This window comes from Microtus oregoni, unplaced genomic scaffold (assembly GCF_018167655.1).
Source record: "Microtus oregoni isolate MIOR12 unplaced genomic scaffold, Mior012 000023F_ref0000262, whole genome shotgun sequence".
NCBI classification, from domain to species: domain Eukaryota; kingdom Metazoa; phylum Chordata; class Mammalia; order Rodentia; family Cricetidae; genus Microtus; species Microtus oregoni.
The window spans coordinates 2,026,573-2,042,444 of NW_024543082.1; the positions used below are offsets into that span (position 1 = coordinate 2,026,573).

Here is a 15,872-nt window from a genome sequence, read left to right on the forward strand (position 1 = left end):
TGACCTTGAGAGGTCAGTCAGCCCTGTCCCCACGTCAGGGACATACAGGCTCACCCACTCAGGTGAACAGGTCTGAGACAAGGATCTTTGCCCCGAGTTGGAAGGAGCAGTTAGCTCAGTGTTGGTGACCCACCATGAAAGGTCTAACTCCCTGCTAATCCTGACAGGTGAGTGTGGCCGTGAAGTGCCTGAAGCCAGATGTGCTAAGCCAGCCAGAGGCCATGGACGACTTCATCCGGGAGGTCAATGCCATGCATTCGCTTGACCACCGAAACCTCATTCGCTTGTATGGTGTGGTGCTCACGCCACCCATGAAGATGGTGAGAGCTTGGGTAGGAGGGAGGGTCAGAGAGCGTCTCCCACCACGCATGGCCAAGGGGTTTCCAGGGTCCTGCCCAGCACTGCCATTTCTAGATTTTCTAGTACCCATTGACAAGGAGCTGTGCCCGTAGGAAGGGCTGGCCCTTAACTGGAGTTGGTCTTTGGAATTTCTAGTCTGACCCTCTTTAAGGTGCTGCTGTCTGGGTCTCAGATCCCTGGGGTCGCTGGAGGGACAGGGCTGGGAACCTGTGGAACTCTTGGTAACTCTGAGCAGACAGGTCAGGAAGGAGCATTACGTATGGCTATGGCAGATGCCCAGAACGGGACCGGAAACCTTGCCTCTCAGAGAGTAGAGATCTGCTTACCCTCTCTCTCATATCTGACCTCAGGTGACAGAACTGGCACCTCTGGGGTCTCTGTTGGACCGACTGCGTAAACACCAAGGTCATTTCCTCTTGGGGACTCTGAGCCGCTACGCTGTGCAGGTGGCTGAGGGCATGGGATACCTGGAGTCCAAGCGCTTCATCCACCGGGACCTGGCTGCTCGGAACCTGCTGTTGGCTACCCGCGACCTGGTCAAGATTGGAGACTTTGGATTGATGCGAGCACTACCCCAGAATGATGACCACTATGTCATGCAAGAACATCGCAAGGTGCCCTTTGCCTGGTGAGGGGCAGGTGCCGCCGGCCTGTAGGGCCTGAGTTCCACCCCAGGCTCAGAAGACCCACAAGCTTCTGGGCACTCTGTTATCCACCATAGGACTGTCTCTGCCTTGGCCTGTCCTTATCTGTTCTGGGCCTGGGGTACCTTTCTTATCTACGTACATGTTTGCACATCCATCCAAGGAATTCTCCAGGGGGATACAGGAAGGCCCAAGGGTGACTGCTCTTGAGATATCAAGGGCATGGTACTTGGTAGCATGCTAAAAGGCCCTGTGGAGGGCTTGCTGTTAAATTTAAAATGTATGGGGAATAGCCAGGAAAGAATGGTCAGTGGGCGTGTTTAGGTCAAGTTGGCCCAGGCAGGAATAGATTGTGCTGCCTCTTGAAGGCTGAGACTGGTGCTATTCACCTGTGTGTTGTGGTACCTACCCGCCGTGGGCCCTGGCGGGGCTGATGTTTTGCTTAGATGATAGGATCTTCTGGTTCCAGAGGTAGGGTCCACAAGAAGCCTTCCCTTTGACCCTTTTCTATTAGGTGTGCCCCTGAGAGCCTGAAGACACGGACCTTCTCTCATGCCAGTGACACTTGGATGTTTGGGGTCACACTGTGGGAGATGTTCACATATGGCCAGGAGCCCTGGATTGGCCTCAATGGCAGCCAGGTGAGGGGACTAGGGGCGGGCTCCATAGGGTGGGTGGGAGTCATCCTCCCCTGGTTTCCAGCCTGACCTTGTTGGAACTGATTCTTTTCTGATCGACTCTCAGTATGCTCTGTGTTGACAACGGCCTCTCTGAGCTTAGCCAAGCGAGTGGCTACCGAGAATGTCACAGGACAGGGATGGGGTGGGAGGACATGGATGAGGGATGAGTTCTGGGCAGGGCTAAGGCTGGAAAAAAAGGTCTTGGGCTCTGGGGACACGTGTGCCGTGGTGGCCAGGTGTGTCATCTTCAGCTGTGGGTCCGGTTAGGGAAAAGCCGGTGAGGAGACGAGAGCCCTGCTGCCCCTAACCTGTGCACCCTCCTGCCTGGCAGATCCTGCATAAAATTGACAAGGAAGGGGAGCGCCTGCCCCGGCCTGAGGACTGCCCCCAAGACATCTACAATGTCATGGTCCAGTGCTGGGCCCACAAACCAGAGGACAGACCCACTTTTGTGGCCCTTCGGGACTTCCTGCTGGAGGTGAGGGCGGATCTGCCCATGGTGGCTGGGGAGCGCAAGAGGGGGCATCGGATGCTTAGCTTGGACCGGACGTGATCTGTTTGTGCCCCAGGCTCAGCCTACTGACATGCGGGCCCTTCAGGACTTCGAGGAGCCAGACAAGCTGCACATCCAGATGAATGACGTCATCACTGTCATCGAGGGAAGGTAGGGGCGTCCCTTCCAGGGCACAGGCTTGAGAGGTGCATAACAGCCCCCTCTGCCTCTGAGAGTTTGTGGCCGAACAGAGGCTGGGGCAGCAGCGTCGCTGACAGGCCTCACACTATTGAGAGCCGTCTGCACAGATTTTCTCTGCTAGCCCCAGCCCAGATTGGCCTCAGAGCTGGGGGTCAGCGCCAGAATCCCCAAATGTTTCTTGTTCTTCACTTCTGGTGTCTCCAGCGAAGGGTTCTGTTCTTGGGAGGTCTCCTGTAGCTCAGGCTGGTCTCAAATGCATTATCCTCCTGCCTCTGCCTCCCAAGGACTGGGTTGTGAGTGTGAACAGCCATGCTTGGCTGCTCACCTCCAGCCTTTCAGGCCCCAAGCAGCCTCTCCCTGCTCTGCCTCGCCCTTTTGGCAACTTTCCATCCTTCCTGTCAAGGCCCCTCCCCGCCACCAGGGTTTCCCAGTCACGGTCTCCCTCCATCCACTGCCTGGACCTCTGTCCCATTCTATTCCCAGGGCTTCCCCATGAGGACTGCTGTGTGTCTGACCTACTTGAAACTCAGGTCACAGCCTACGCGCAGTATCCCTTAATCAGCCTACCTGCATTCCCCACGTTTCTAGTTCCAGCCCCTGCCCTGGCTCTACCCTCTGCTGGTCCTGCCTCCAGTCATCTGATCCCCAGAGTGTCTGAGGAACTGGTTGTGGGTAGGGTGTCTTTGCATTAGCACTGTGGGTGAGTGTTGAGGACCAGGAAGAAGAGTGAGGCAAAGGGAGATTCCCTGTACCCCTTCCACTGACTCAGAACTGGGTAAGGATGCCTGCAGGGGGCCTTCAGGTATAACTTGTGCCTTATTGGGGTTGGTGAGTGTGGTGAGTCCCAGCCTGAGTCAGTGGAACGGGCGCTGGAGCTGGGTGTGTTAGATTTACCTGTATCCACTGTGACCCCTGTCCCACTGCCTCAGGCCAGGGCTCTCATGTTGTTCTGTTCTTGGAACAAGAATGACGCCCTAGCTGGTTACAGAGAATGGGAGAGGGTGGTGATAGAAGTGAAAAAAAAAACTGCTCAGGGAGACGTGGAGGCAGGAAGGAGCTGTGAGTAGGCTCAGGGAGACGTGGAGGCAGGAAGGAGCTGTGAGTAGGCTCAGGGAGACGTGGAGGCAGGAAGGAGCTGTGAGTAGGCTCAGGGAGACCTGGAGGCAGGAAGGAGCTGTGAGTAGGCTCAGGGAGACCTGGAGGCAGGAAGGAGCTGTGTGCGGGTTTGGACCTGAGGGGCAAGTCAGAGGCCTAGGAGTCAGTAGTCTGGAAATAGGCTGAAGATAGGAAGATTTGAGGATGGGTCGGGGCAGAAGCTGGCCTGTAACCATTTCCACTGCCAGGAGCCAGAGAGCCCTGGACCCGGCTCGTCCTTGCGCCCCTCTGGCCTCGAGTCTTCACTAGTCTGTCTCGTGCTCTACTTGGAGCCCGTGCTCCCTGGGGTAACGCTGGAGTTTCCCAGGTGCTTCTGGACGTGGTGCCCTTGGTCATGGAGAGCAAAGCAGGCTGCAGGAGGGGCCAGGGGAGTGTCTCTTCTTGGGAGGTTGTCCCTGGTGTACCTTGTCCTGCCCTTCCGCCCCAGGCTCCCATTGCCTTCAGCTGCTGGTAGTCTTCAGCTCCTAGAACGCGTCCCTCTGAGTTGCCAACTCTTACTTGGTCCCTGGAACTGCTCAGGAGGTGGGAGGTGAGGGACACGAGACTCCAGCAGCCGGCAAGCCTCGGGAGTGGGCCTGTGTATCTGTGGTTACCGGGGTTTTCCTCCTTCTTTTCACCCCCAGATTGCTCTGTTTGTTTGCCTGAGTTGTCTCCATGTCCCCGGTGCATGAGCTTTGAGAGTCTCTGGGTTGGGTTTGTCTCTGTGGCTCTTCCTCTGGCTCTTGCCTGTCTTCCTTGTATTTCTCTCTTCTGGCGCTGTCTTCAGTCTGCTTCCTAGTTCCAGCTCTAGGATGCAGCTTGTCCCAGTGCTCAGCTCTTCTCGGGGTACGGGGCAGGTAGAGGATACCTAGACATCCTGTGAGCTGAGCTCAGGGAACTCTGTCTAAGTTTGGAGGTACGCAGAGCATGGTGGCACATTCCTTTAATACCAGAACTTGAGAGACAGAGACCAGAGGATCTCTGTGAGCTTAAGGCCAGCGTGGTCTACACAGTGAGTTCTAGGACAGTTGGGGTTACATAGAGAGACATTGTCCAAAAACAAACAAACAAAAAGCCCTAAAACTAAAAACAGACGTGGGGATACAAGTGATGATAGGCCTTTCTCAAGGGTCTTACTTGGGGGGGTGGGTGGGATGGCTGGCGGCCCTGTTTTTTTCAGAAGTGGTATTGAGTGGGGACAGAAGTTTTGAAATCCATTTGCAGGTTCTTGGCCTGGCCTGGCCTGCAGCCTCCACTTCCTGTAGTAGGAGGGGTGGAAGGCACTCATCTTTGCCCTCAGAAGGGACAAGGTAGGGCTGTGTGTGTTGTGAGCAGAATGTTTGGGTAACATTTCTACCTCTGCTGCGGCTCTCTGAGTTAGAGAACACCACAGGAGGTGGGCAGAGTAGAGCTGAGGGGTAGCGGCCAGGGAAGGGACGGGCTACTTCATGGAGGAGCCGCTGGTGCCGGGAGGTGCTGGGCAGGCCTTGCTGCCCTGTGCTTTTCACGGGCAGCTCTGTGTGTGCGTTAAGGATCCTTTCTCTCCTTGGAATGGCTCTGCTATTTTCAGATGAGATTGTTCCTTCTCAGGGTGTTGTCCTTTCTTCTTCCTTCCTTCCTTCCCTGCCCTTCCTACCCTGAAGGCAGGGAGTAATCACAGGGTTGCTGTGGCTGGTGGTGGGCCAGCAGGCAGCCTTAGTGACCAGAAGGCAGCTGTGGCAGTGCACAGCAGCTCCCCAGCCCTGTGCTGAGGCTGTGTTCACGGGAGGCCGTTCTGAGGGGACAGGGCAGGCAGGCAGTGGTGGTGCGGGTAGGTCCCTGCAGCACGATTGTCAGCACCGCTACCTTAACCCAGACTCTGTCCACACTTCAGGTATGTGCAGCAGACGCAGGGCCTCCGCAGCCAGCTCTGGGGCGTTTGGAGTGTTCAGAGAGAGCTCTGTTCTCTTCCACTTGTTCACTTGCTGTGTGGGCTCAGCCTGGGTCACACACGGGTTTGCTTTGTCTGCAGAGTGAGGGACTGAGGTCTTCATGATTTGCCGTACTGGGAAATCTAGACCACCCGATTGTAAGGCAAGAGAGTCGGCCTCATCACGAGAAGAAGGGAGGATGGCAAGGCTGGATCCCCACAGCCCTGCCCACAGGTGGTGCCAAGCCCCAGGTCTCCATGTGCTCCTTCATCTTGAAGGTCTGCATGGCAGGGTGAATAGTAACTGGAAGGCATGGTCCTAAACTCATGGGGCTCCTTGTGGCTGATATATCAACTAAAATTCCTAGGACCCTGCTGAAGAGTGAATCTAGGGACCCCCGTTGTAGGTGGGAAACGGGTGTATTGTGAGAGTGAATTAGTTTTGCAGACTCAGTTGATTCGGATCCTGGTCATGTAGGACAGTTGTTGGAGCTGGTCTCCTTGTTTGTAGACTGTAGACAAAGCTACCTGAGCCTGCCAGAGGAGCTTAGAGTAAGGCTGAGCAAATAGCCAGGCCCTCTTCAGGAGTGGCAGGTTATGGGGCTGCTGTTGGACACAGTGGACTGTTGGGTGGACGAGGTCTTCAGTGCACACCCTTTGCCAGGGGTCCATGAGTAGGGACCTTAGCCTGGGGTCACTTCACCCCTACTTCGTATTCACTGTGTTATCTTTGTCACACAGGGCTGAGAACTACTGGTGGCGTGGTCAGAACACCCGGACGCTGTGCGTTGGACCCTTCCCTCGGAATGTGGTGACCTCCGTGGCTGGCCTGTCAGCCCAGGACATCAGCCAGCCTCTACAGAATAGCTTCATTCACACGGGGCATGGAGACAGCGACCCCCGGCACTGCTGGGGGTTCCCTGACAGGATTGATGAGTAAGTACCTGGACAGAGACTACCAGATACGGTCCTGGGCCCCTCACCACACCACACAGAAGCCCTCAGAGGTTCCAAAGATGGTGCTGTCTGTTACTGATGAGATGAAGGCTGTGAATAGGCTCTGAGCTTAGTGCTGCTCAAAGCAAGCAGTACCAGGAGCAGGCAAAGAGCATCCCCAAAGTCATTTTCCAAGGCCAGGAATGGTTAAGGTGTTAACTTTGTTGGCCTTTCCAGCCAAGTGGGGTCCATTGTGAAAGTTCCGGTCCCAGTATTTCCTATAGTGGATGGCTGCTGGGCAGCAGGATAGCCTTTGCCCTGGCTGTGGGTCGCCTGCGTAGATGCTGGCCCTCGAGCCATGCGTGTGCACATGATTTTCTATAGTCAGTTGCTTTTCTCTCTCGTGACAGGCTGCCAGCCTCAGGGACACAGATGCAAACTTTCCCCATCCCTGCGGCTTGTTGATCACTTGTCCTCGGGGATCCTTTGGTGTGGCACTTGGACCACATCCCTTTCTGTTGTGCGTCGTTTCTTCTCTGCTACTGTGTATGACATTTGCTCTCTCCCTTGCGATGACCCCTTCTGCTCTGGGTCAGAGGACAGTGCTGACTCTGCAGAGGGGAGCGAGAGGCAGTAGGCCTCACAGCCCTGCACGGTGCGTTGCAGCGTTTACCTCAGAATAGGTGTGTAGGTGTCTGAGGCATGAGTAAGTAGATCTCCTTTCTGGATTCTCTCTGCCCTCACTCCCCGCTGCAGGTCCTTAGCCGTACATCCTCCTGTGCTCTTCCTCACTTCTGTTCTCTTTTAGCTTCTTCTGTTCCGGAAGCCCTTCTACCAGAAGAGAGTAGGCTGTGGAGGTGGGGTGGGCCAGGTGTAGGTGACCGAGTGCTGAGGGTGCTCGGGGGTGGTGGGCCAGGGAGCTCTTTGCTGGGCCCCCAGCATTCTCTTCTCCCCAACACCACCCTGTGGGGCAGAGCTTCTCTGTCTGTGCACAGTTTTCCACTGTAAGTAAAATCAAGGTCAGAAAATCCCAGGGATGGACTTGTTTTTACTTGCCAAAAAGTCCCCTGTCACCCAGCAGACGAGGCACCACCTTCTGACACATGGGGAAGACACTTGGGAAGCAGTTCTCTAAGACATCTGCCTCTGAGCAACACTTTTTTTCCTTCAGGAGTTTCCAGAGTTGTGGAGCCCTGAACCTATGAGGTCAGGTGTCATGTCTATGCAGGTCCAGGTCCTTCAGGGGTTTCCAGAGTGTGGACCCTGAACTTATGAGGTCAGGGGTCATGTCTGTCCAGGTCCAGGTCCTTCAGGGGTTTCCAGAGTTGTGGACCTTGAACCTGTGAGGTCAGGGGTCATGTCTGCAGGTCCAGGCAGAAGGGAGTTTGTTTCCCAGTAGTGGGCACAGTCCTAGGGGATCTTAGGGAGCAGTGTTCCTCTAGTCTGCCCCAGCCCACTCTGTTTTGGGGAGGAGGGACGGGATGGAGATTCACAGTGTTTAGGTAAAGAGTAGGTAAAGAGTGAGATCCCTGGATCTGAGAAAGATACAGAATTAGGTACTTTATGGTACTCGGTCAGCTCTCCTGCTGGGTCTCTGTGACCCTTCTCCAGCTGCCTCCTCCTGAGAGTATGGTAAAATAGGCCTTTGTTTTTCCATACCCCACACTCCAGACCGATGGGCCCCTAGAGAGGCTCTGCCTCACAGGAACCAGGTAAGGGCCTCTGAAGAAAGGGGCCCTGCGCCCTGTGTCCCTCCCCTGTTGTGCCTTAGCCAGCCTAGCTCATTCTTTAGGCTTTAATCAGCTTCGGTGACTAAGCCCCAGGTCTCCGATAGTGACAGTTAGAGTAGGGCTGGGTGAGTGAGTGGGGAGCCTACCCGGCAGCTCAACCTCCTCCCCATTTCCTGTGGTTCAGCAGGAAGCTGCTTCCTGCCCACCCTTCTAGGGGCTAGCAGCAGGTGCTTCTCTTCAGTCTGGAGAACAAGAGTGTGCCAGCAGGTAGAAGCCTGGCATGGGTTTGGATGCTGTCAGGGTTATCAAGGGCACCTCTGCCCTTGTAAGGTATTGGAGTCCATGAAGGTACAGGCTTCTCAGCTTGGGTCAGGTGTGCTTACCCCGTGGGAGCCACCTCCCAAGGGATTGATCAGTACAGAGTCTGGGAGCCTTGTGACTCAGCTTCCTTTGAGTCTTAGTCTTTGCCTTGCTCACTAAACACTCAGGAAGGTTTTGTTTTGTTGTGGTTTTGGCCTTCATCTCCAGAGGTGTCTCCCCCACTGCTCTGCCTTCTGACCTGCTTCTCTCCCAACAGACTGTATCTGGGCAACCCCATGGACCCCCCTGACCTGCTGAGTGTGGAGCTGAGCACCTCCCGACCCACCCAGCATCTAGGAAGGCTGAAAAGTAAGAGCCCTCCCATTCCTTGGTGTTCCCAATTCACTGGCCACCCCAAGCCTGCTCTTCTGCTCTGAGGACAGTTGGGCCAGAGCAGCAGGTGGGACAGCTGGATTCCTGGCCCTGGCTGGGCGTGGGGTAGGGTAGGAGAGGAGAGGCAGCTGTATCCGCCGAGGTGGGTATCCTTGGGTTGGTCTGCATTGGCCCTGCAGCCTCAGCTTCCTCCTCCCTCCTTCACCAGGCTGTTCAGATCCTGGCTCCCATACTTGGCCTTAATCATGCTCTTCTCTCCCAAGCCAACACCCCACTCTGGGCTCCGTCTCAGCCAGGAGCCCCGTCCTCCTCCCAGATCCTGTGCCTGTCATTCTGGAACACAACTGTTCCATCCTGCCTCCCCGTTCCCTCCCACCTCCCATCTTCAGTTGGGTTTGTGCGTTTGCTCACTCCTGTTCACCTCTCTCTCTATTTCTCTCTCCTTCCCTCCCTCCCTTTCCCTTTCTCACCTGAACTCGTCCCTCTGTCTGGCTCCACCTCCCCCCTCATCCCTGCCCTGCTTGGTCACTCTTCTTTTCTGCCTCCCCTGTCCGCATGGCCTTTCCTACAGGGGAGCCTCCACCTCGCCCACCTCAGCCTGCCATCTTCACACAGAGTAAGTGGGGCTTCTCAGGATGCCTTGGCCCCTGCCCCCGCCCTCTCTCTCCTCTCACCTCTCCTCTCCTGGAAGGTACAGAGCCCCAGCGGCTGGCTGTGTGGAAGGGGAAGCGGGTGTGTGCTGTGAGCTTTTGCTGCTGAACTGGCCCGGCATGCCTGCCTCCCCGTCTGTGCCCTCAAAGATGATGCGGTCCTGCCGTGACTCGGCCAGCTCGTGCTTTTTCAGACATGCAGAGGTTGTGTCTTGATGTCAGGGTGGCATCAGGAGTCTGTCTTCTGAGGGAAGCTCCTGTTGGCCCGTGCCTGCTCTAACGGTGTGCCCCAGTAGAGGTGGAGCAAGGGGTTACTAACCAGACCAAGAGAGCAAGGAGTTCAGGGCTCTTGTGTTATGGCAGGAACATCAGAGTCAGGTGTGCGTGGGATGTTGGCCCGCTCTCGCTTGGGTAGAGTTGGGGGGCCTACATTGAGGCCTGAAGTCAGACAGCTGGCTCTGCCCTGTTTGAGCAGGGTCAGGTATGGTCTTGGTGCAGAGGCTAACCTCTGGGGAGTCGGTAGTGATGGGTCAGTGGGGGCTACTTGGTTGCATTTACATATCCTACCTCCCCTTGTTCCCCACTCATACCTGATACCATCTCCCTGTTGGGGTTTCCCTTTTTGTCACAGAGCCAACGTACGACCCTGTGAGTGAGGACCAAGACCCCCTGTCCAGCGACTTCAAGAAGCTGGGCCTGAGGAAGCCATCCCTGCCCCGAGGGCTGTGGCTCACAAAGCCCTCGGCCCGAGTGCCAGGCACCAAGGCAGGCCGCAGCAGTGGGGGCGAGGTCACACTCATCGACTTTGGCGAGGAGCCTGTGGTTCCAACCCCACGGCCCTGCGCACCCTCCTTGGCACAGTTGGCCATGGATGCCTGCTCCTTGCTGGACAAGACACCACCACAGAGCCCCACGCGGGCACTGCCACGGCCTTTACATCCCACACCTGTAGTGGACTGGGACGCTCGCCCGCTGCCCCCGCCCCCTGCCTATGACGATGTGGCCCAGGATGAGGATGACTTTGAGGTCTGCTCTATCAACAGCACGCTAGTGGGTGCAGGCCTCCCTGCTGGGCCGAGCCAGGGCGAGACCAATTATGCCTTTGTGCCGGAGCAGGCACAGCCGCCCCCTGCCCTGGAGGACAACCTGTTTCTTCCACCCCAGGGTGGCGGTAAGCCACCCAGCTCAGCCCAGACTGCAGAGATTTTCCAGGCACTGCAGCAGGAGTGTATGCGGCAGCTACAGGTCCCCACTGGCCAGCTGACCCCCTCCCCCACCCCAGGAGGTGATGACAAGCCCCAGGTGCCACCCCGGGTACCCATTCCCCCTCGGCCCACACGTCCACGTGTGGAGCTATCTCCAGCTCCCTCGGGTGAGGAAGAGACAAGCCGGTGGCCTGGACCTGCCTCCCCTCCCCGAGTGCCTCCCCGGGAACCCCTGTCCCCTCAAGGCTCAAGAACCCCAAGCCCCCTGGTGCCACCAGGCAGCTCTCCGTTACCACACCGGCTCTCTAGCTCACCTGGAAAGACCATGCCCACCACCCAAAGCTTTGCCTCAGACCCTAAATATGCCACGCCACAAGTGATCCAGGCTCCTGGCCCGCGGGCTGGCCCCTGTATCCTGCCCATTGTCCGCGATGGCAGGAAGGTCAGCAGTACTCACTACTACCTGCTACCTGAGCGCCCCCCTTATCTGGAGCGCTATCAGCGCTTCCTCCGGGAGGCCCAGAGCCCTGAAGAGCCAGCCTCCATGCCTGTGCCCCTGCTACTGCCCCCACCCAGTACCCCAGCCCCTGCTGCCCCCACTGCTACTGTTCGACCTATGCCTCAGGCTGCCCCAGACCCAAAGGCCAACTTCTCCACCAATAACAGCAACCCAGGGGCTCGGCCACCAGCCCTGAGGGCCACTGCTCGGCTGCCACAGAGGGGCTGCCCAGGGGATGGGCAAGAGGCTGCACGGCCAGCAGACAAGATCCAGATGGTGAGTGCTAGGCCCACTTCGAGGTGAAGGGCAGGGGTCTGAGGGTCCCAGAGGAATGGGCCCAAGTGGTGCTGATGGGTGGGTGTGCCCAGCTGCAGGCCATGGTGCATGGGGTGACCACAGAGGAGTGCCAGGCGGCCCTGCAGAGCCACAGCTGGAGTGTGCAGAGGGCTGCCCAGTATCTGAAGGTACCATCACTTCCTGCCTGCTCTGGCGTTGAGGGGCATTGAAAGCTGGTTCCGCTGTACCTGACCCTCCCCGCTGGCTCTGAGTCCTGTGTCCCGACTCTGGTCTGGTACCCCTTGCCCCAGGGTGTCCCATGGCACCACTACCCTTTGCCCCTCAGGTGGAGCAGCTCTTTGGACTGGGTCTTCGGCCACGGGTGGAGTGCCACAAAGTGCTAGAGATGTTTGACTGGAACCTGGAGCAAGCTGGCTGCCACCTTCTGGGTTCCTGTGGCCCTGCCCACCACAAGTGAGTGAGTCACACAACGCCCTAGCTCCCTCTCCCAGGAAGGCTGTCCTTGGGGAAAGCCACACATAGGTAGGGAGTCCCCAGCTGGAGGGGAGAGGGCAGGTGCAGGGCCCCAGAGGCAGGAGCTTTGTCTAGAACAAGGAACAAAATGAACTCAGACACTTGGTTTTTATCATGAGTGGAAGAGTCGCCTTAGGCCCTGGGTGGAGGAGGCGGACTTCCTGACCTCCTCTCTGGCTGCCCAAGTGCTTCATGGTGTAACATTTTAGTCCTGGTTGTTTAAGCAAATATTTCTTAGCTCTTGTACCATATTTCTGTTTAACGTGCCGGTTAGTACTGGGGAGGAGGGTGGCTCAGTGAATACGCTGCTTGTTGTACAGGCGTGAGAACCTGAGTTTAAATCCCCAAACCTGTGTGAAATATGGACATGTAACTTGTGCCTCTGTAATCCCGGTTCTCTTATGGGAGAGATGGGAGGCAGGGACAGAGTAACCCCCAGAAGTTTAAGGGCCTGCCAGCCTGGCACACCATAGCAGGAAAACAACAGAGACCCTGTCTCAAGAAGAGAGGCAAGGATCCATACCTGAGGATGTTCACTGATTTCTACATACCCACTGTGGCATGCACACCTGTATTCACACACAAACACACTCCCCTCCCACGCCCTTTTCTATATATGGTAATATTAATGCTTTTTGAAGGAATAAACATTCAAAGAAAATCTCATTGTTTTCTCACTAAAAGCTTATATATATATATATATATATATATATATATATATATGTAGTCATATAAAATAAAGCACACAGATTAATATTAATTGAAATCTTTATCAAGCCCCAAAGTGGTGAACAGGCAGACGTGAAACCAGTATCATCCCAGGAACCAGTGCGGCTCACTGGGCGCTGGGAGGCAGGCGCCTTGGGGTCTGCCAGTCTGTACCGCTCTTACACAGTGTAACTCTAAGCAGAGACAATCGGAAACACAATGGGAGAGGGCTGTGGCCTTCCAACACACTGGACAGGCACTCAGCCGGAGTATCTGCCAGTGGTTGTCCCTAATTTACATCCTGAGAAGACTGGGCTTCCTGTTGTGCTTAGATACTCCAGTACACAGTAGTACTCTTTCCTTAATTCAAAAGTTCATCAAGAAAGACACTTCACAGTAAGTTCTAAAACTGTTGCCTAAAATTTCCAGGTTATTTTTTGTTGTTTTCGTTTTGTTTTGTTTTTGCGTAGTGACCCTGAATTTCCCATAAGCTGTTTAGCTCATGTTGACAGATAAACTTTTTTGCTATTTCCCATCTTTCAGACGCTGATAGTTGTCTGGAGAACAACAGTCTGCCCTAAAGGAACCACTTGAACCTGTCTGTAGGACCAGGGTTGGGAGATGCCCATCTCAGGCCTGGAACACCCACAGCTTGGACCTACTGCTGCCTGTTGCTCCATGTGGACAGAGCAGGAGGCTGGGACTCTCTACCTTGCCCACCTCACTCACCCACCCAGCGCTGTTCTGCACAGCTTGGTTCAGCCCTCAGTGCCCCAGCCAAGAGGTGGGAAGGAGCCTTGTGAAGGCAAGACAGGAAGCTGCCTGGCAGGCCCTGTGTGTGTCCTGCCCCTGGCTCAAGATCAGGGCTGGGTTACTGGCTAGCGTGTGCCCCAGGCTTTGCCCTGGAGGACTAGACTAAGGAAGCCAGGCTTGACTTGGGCAAGAAGGATGTGTTGGCCGCACAGAAGGGTCGGCCAGCATCCAGCAGGCCCTTCCTAGGGCTGGGCCCTTTTCCAGGGAGCCCCTGTAGGCATTTGGAGTGTTGGACAGAATGTGACTTGTGGCTTCACTGTGAACTTGCAGACTTGGATGCTCCTAGGAGCTTGTACCTGGAGACAGTCTGAAGTGGCTCAGAAACAGAGAGAGAAATGGCAGCAGGTTCTCTGGCAGGGCCCAGGGCCCGAATTGGAAGGAGACCCCAGGGGCACCAGTACTTTGTTGTTTGACCCCTGCCCTTCCCCGTTGCTGTTCAATGTGTTCCCATCAGCCTCTGTTGCCAAAGTTGCTGTCCCAGCTCTGGATATCCGCTTCTTCCAGTGAAATAAATTCCGTTTCTATTTTATGTTACCCACTCCTGCCTGTCTGTTTCTTGTGTCCCTCGTCTCCACAGGCCATGGCTGTCCAGAGCAAGCAGCCTTTTATTACCCCCTACAGGCGGAGAGAGGAACTGCAGCCTGGCAGAGCCTTTTCCTGGGCCCTCTCAGAGCTGGCCCTCCTTTCCTCTCTGGTCTGGGAACGTCAGTCTTCTGAGGATCTGTTCCACTGCTTCTGAAGGGCAGGACACACTTCAGGAGACAGTCCAGTAGCTCAGCTAACGGGAACTAGGTCAGAAATGGATAGCATGCAGGGCTCCACTAGGGCCAAGTAATGTATTACATGGTTTCCAGTTTAGAAGGTACCGGGGAGCACAACAGAGCACCACCCCAACAGCCCACTTTCCCATCCCGCTTGCCCTTCCCACCTTTATCATGTTTCGTGTGCATTCCCCTCTCTTAAACGAGTGAATTTTTGAAAAATTTTGTAGGAATTTGGCTTGGCTCTTTTTCAGTCCTTAGCAATTACCGCCACTATGGCAGTCCTCTGGGTATACGGCTGCCTTCCGCTGGGTATATGGGCTGCCTTCCGCTGGGTATATGGGCTGCCTTCCGCTGGGTATACGGCTGCCTTCTGCTGGGTATACGACTGCCTTCCGCTGGGTATACGGCTGCCTTCCGCTGGGTATACGGCTGCCTTCCACTGGGTATATGGCTGCCTTCTGCTGGGTATACGGCTGCCTTCCGCTGGGTATATGGGCTGCCTTCCGCTGGGTATACGGCTGCCTTCCACTGGGTATATGGGCTGCCTTCCACTGGGTATACGGCTGCCTTCCACTGGGTATATGGGCTGCCTTCCACTGGGTATATGGCTGCCTTCTGCTGGGTATACGGCTGCCTTCCGCTGCGTATACGGCTGCCTTCCACTGGCAAGACTGGGTGACTGGGTGATGCATTGTGAGCAGCGGGTGGTGGTGGGGGCTGCAGAACTGTTCAGTGGTCACACTAGCAACGAGAACTGGCCATGTGGTATAGCTCCCTGCCTTCCCAGGCTGCCTGGTGGGCAAATGGGGTGACGGTTCTCGTTTACACGTCTCTCACTCATGAGTAAGGAGAGTTAAGTCAGTTGGATGCCTGGAGAGATGATGTTTCAGCAGTTAAAACTACGGCTCTAGCCGTGGTTCAGTTCCCAACGCTTACAGGACATCTGACACCTGATCTCTATATCAATACACATATATGCACATACATACATATATATGCTCCCAACACTTCCCCACTTTTTTTTTGCAACAGAATGTCCTTTTCTTACATTCAGAAATATCTTATAGATCTATCAATTTTCAACTCCATTTAAGAAGACAAAAATGCTGTGTGAGTTGTCAGCATGTAAGACTCTGTCATTGAGGATGTGTTTCAAGAAGGGCTTTTGCAGGGGCAGGACGCCAGAGCAGCTGCAACTCCCGCGTGTGTGTGTGTGTGTGTGTGTGTGTGTGTGTGTGTGTGTAATGCAGCTTGGGCTGTGTTTCCTAAACTCCAGGCCTTCCTGCTGGCTTCCTGCAATCCACCTGCCAGTTCGCGTAGCATCTCTGTGTGTAGCAGAAGCGGATCTGGGTTTACCAACCCAGGGAATCAACTGAGGATTTGTTGGGCAATCTGTCAGCCTCACTGAGAGAACACAAGCTGAATAGACAGTCTGTGCCCCTGGGAAAGAGTGACGTCATCACGGCAAGTTGGTGAATCTCTGTAGTCATTGTGTGTGTAGGGAGATGGCTCCCCAGAATGTGACTCTTCCTGACTTAGGGGGAGCAGGGAGTGAGGGTCATAGTGTTTCAGTGGTTAGCTGCTAGCTCACAGTGTGGACTGGTTTGCTCCCGAGTCCTTTTTCTTCCTGTTTGGGGGCTTCT

The 15,872-nt window shown here is 55.5% G+C and overlaps 1 protein-coding gene across 18 annotated transcripts in view; it reads left to right on the forward strand.

Annotated features, from left to right (window-relative positions):
* Tnk2 (tyrosine kinase non receptor 2) overlaps positions 1-14,006 on the forward strand; it is a 39,334-nt gene extending 25,328 nt beyond the window's left edge. For 4 of the 18 annotated variants that reach the window (XM_041672925.1, XM_041672920.1, XM_041672916.1 and 1 more), the window contains 12 exons: positions 168-320; positions 711-988; positions 1,519-1,645; positions 2,016-2,162; positions 2,254-2,348; positions 6,163-6,357; positions 8,665-8,756; positions 9,352-9,471; positions 10,062-11,410; positions 11,503-11,598; positions 11,757-11,884; positions 13,196-14,006. In XM_041672925.1, the coding sequence (XP_041528859.1) occupies positions 168-320; positions 711-988; positions 1,519-1,645; positions 2,016-2,162; positions 2,254-2,348; positions 6,163-6,357; positions 8,665-8,756; positions 9,352-9,471; positions 10,062-11,410; positions 11,503-11,598; positions 11,757-11,884; positions 13,196-13,202 (2,787 nt within the window). In that variant the 3' untranslated portion in view covers positions 13,203-14,006. Of the gene's footprint in view, positions 1-167; positions 321-710; positions 989-1,518; positions 1,646-2,015; positions 2,163-2,253; positions 2,349-6,162; positions 6,358-8,664; positions 8,757-9,351; positions 9,472-10,061; positions 11,411-11,502; positions 11,599-11,756; positions 11,889-13,195 lie in introns of all 18 variants that reach the window. The other 14 variants (XM_041672926.1, XM_041672919.1, XM_041672928.1 and 11 more) reach the window with 10 other exon arrangements.
* Positions 14,007-15,872: the final 1,866 nt, after the last annotated feature.